Source organism: Galeopterus variegatus, unplaced genomic scaffold (genome assembly GCF_000696425.1).
Source record: "Galeopterus variegatus unplaced genomic scaffold, G_variegatus-3.0.2 Scaffold10836, whole genome shotgun sequence".
Taxonomy (NCBI): domain Eukaryota; kingdom Metazoa; phylum Chordata; class Mammalia; order Dermoptera; family Cynocephalidae; genus Galeopterus; species Galeopterus variegatus.
Window position 1 is genome coordinate 20,266 of NW_007736947.1, and position 2,556 is coordinate 22,821.

The 2,556-nt window shown below is 42.9% G+C and overlaps 1 protein-coding gene across 1 annotated transcript in view; it reads left to right on the top strand.

The window, feature by feature from the left end:
- Nucleotides 1–2,556, top strand: part of LOC103610261 (PI-PLC X domain-containing protein 2-like) — a gene marked incomplete at its 5' end in the record, with an annotated part of 13,295 nt that overhangs the window by 3,918 nt on the left and 6,821 nt on the right. The window contains one exon of the mRNA XM_008594464.1: nt 2,285–2,526. Coding sequence (XP_008592686.1) covers nt 2,285–2,526 — 242 coding nt within the window. The remainder of the gene's footprint in view (nt 1–2,284; nt 2,527–2,556) is intronic.

Consider the following 2,556-nt stretch of genomic DNA (forward strand, 5'->3'; position numbering starts at 1 on the left):
GAAGTATTTAGGATCTTAATGAGAAAGTAAAAATACATAACACTAGTGAAATACAGAACAATCGATAGACAATTGCAAGACAAAACTACCTCAAGTGCATGAAGAAAGGGGTTTTGTATTAAATCAATTGAAAAGTAGAACATAACATGAATCTGCATCTCAGAGGCCCCAGTAAAGGAAAAATCAGAATAATAGGAGGTCAATCAAGGAATAGTTCTTAAAAGAAATGAGATTTTAAATGTGAGTTTCAAGAGAAAAACTGAGCATGAGCTGCTAAGCTGGTGGGGAGAGTATTTCAGAGAAAAATGCAGCAAAGTGAGGTGGGGAGACAGGTGCACAGCACAGGTCCTGGGCAAGAGTTGCTGCACCTAGGTTCTTGTTTGGTTTGCTAGGCCAGCCTCCCACTCTAAACAGAAATTCTCCCTGTAACCTGCAGGCTCAGATTGCTCAAGAAGGCTCTTGAAGAAAGGCATAAAGCCCCTTTTGTATAATTTGCACTTTTTGCACCTTTTCCAAGGCAGAGTAAAGAGCAGTACTGTCTTCTCATCTGCTGACACTCAGCCCAGCGGCCAGCAGAACAGAACATGGCCAGGCAGGCTCTGGCATGGGGCCACACAGCCTCCTGCCTCTCCCATGGTCAGAGCATCACACAGGCCAGCTTTTCTGACAGGCCCCAGGCCTTCCAAACTAGCCAACTGCACCACCAGGAGGAAAATCCTCCCCATCTCCCAGGCAATCTGCTTACAATGAGCCTGTGATTAACCTCATTAACACGCATGTTTACCACAGACATCGTTAGCAGCCAGTCAGACATTACTCAAACCATTAAAAACTACAAGAACAGCCACTTCCCTGCCAAGTGCAGCCAGCCTGGCGCTCCCTAGCTCTGGGCCTTCAGAAGCAGTTAGTCAGGCCCCTTAGTCACGACCTAAATGCACACTGGAAACATGACTGACATTCAGAGCTCTTGTTCTTGGGTGCCTGGAGGATTACACTCCAGGGCCAGCTATCCGAGTATTGCAGTCCAGGCAGTGTAAACACAGACAGGACATTCCTCTAGGAAGTGATCACTGGTGCCCGTGAGGGGAAAAGTGTATTGCTTCTAGAAACCTATGCAGCAGAGCTTTGCATTGGGACAATATAAATAGCAATTCCCTGTTCCACAGCTGCCTCCCAGAAACTAATGAATGCTGTGGATGTGGCTTGCTAATTATTTTCAAAATCACCAGCATCCTGAGCGGTCCCACTGGAGGCCCATGGCCTCTGCAAAGTTTTCCTCGACTCAAGGGGCACACTCCCTCCCTCTCCTGAGAAGGGCAAATTCACCCAGAATCAGCATGCACAGTTGAATATCTCTTTACTCACAAATTAGTTCAATGTGTTTATCTCAACTCTGAGAGCTAAATGTTGGTTTCCTGAGGGCAAATTCACCCAGAATCAGCATGCACAGTTGAATATCTGTTTACTCACAAATTAGTTCAATGTGTTTATCTCAACTCTGAGAGCTAAATGTTGGTTTCCTGAGCACAGGAGTCATAACTTCTGAACCATACTGGCCAATTCAGCCTGAGAGTTCTCAGCCTGAAGTCCAAAGATTCCCCAGGGGGGGATGGGGGGGTTGTATGGATAAAATTTTAAGTCAGTGAAGTTGGATGAGAAAAAATTACATGTTCATTTTTACTAACCTTTAACTGAAAATTAACATACCCATTGATTATGAATGCAGGCAGTGACTCACAGTAATCTTAGCCATGCCTGTGACTTTGTTCCCATAAACATGTCCATGACACATTTTTTAGTTATTGCTATCTTAAAATACCATTTGTGTTTATCACTAACTCAAAATTATGAAATTTACTAACTCAGAACAAAGTATTTTTATTTAATGCATTTATCATAAAGCACCTACATTAATTTATTACAAATTTATTGAATACATTAATAGCTATACTTCCATAGCATTGATTTCTTTTGTAATCCTGTCTATTTTATTTTATGCATTCACTTAAAACGTAATTCTGAGAAGCAGGTTCATAATTTTACCATACTTCCAAAGGTGTTTATGACCAAAAAAAGAAAGTTAAGAATCTTTGCGTCAGACATACAGCAAGTGCTCAGTAACTCTTTGCTTAGTGACTTTCCAAAAATATGTATATAACAATTCTCGAATTTCAACATATGGTTATTTTTGTTTGCCTTTTTCCCAGCTACCAGTATAAAACCAAGGCGTTAACACTCAGCCTCTTCATGAATTGCTTTCCTTTTTCTGTTCCAAATGTTTCAGGTTCTTATTTTCTACCACTGTCCCTTCTACAAGCAATACCCCTTCCTGTGGCCAGGAAAGAAGATTCCAGCACCCTGGGCAAACACCACGAGTGTGAGCAAACTAATCCTCTTCTTGGAGACCACTCTGAGCGAGCGGGCCCCACGCGGCTCCTTCCACGTCTCCCAAGCAATTCTGACCCCCAGAGTGAAGACCATTGCCCGAGGCCTGGTTGGTGGCCTCAAGAACACTCTGGTTCATAGGTAAGAATTTGCTTTCACCCCACAGTAAGG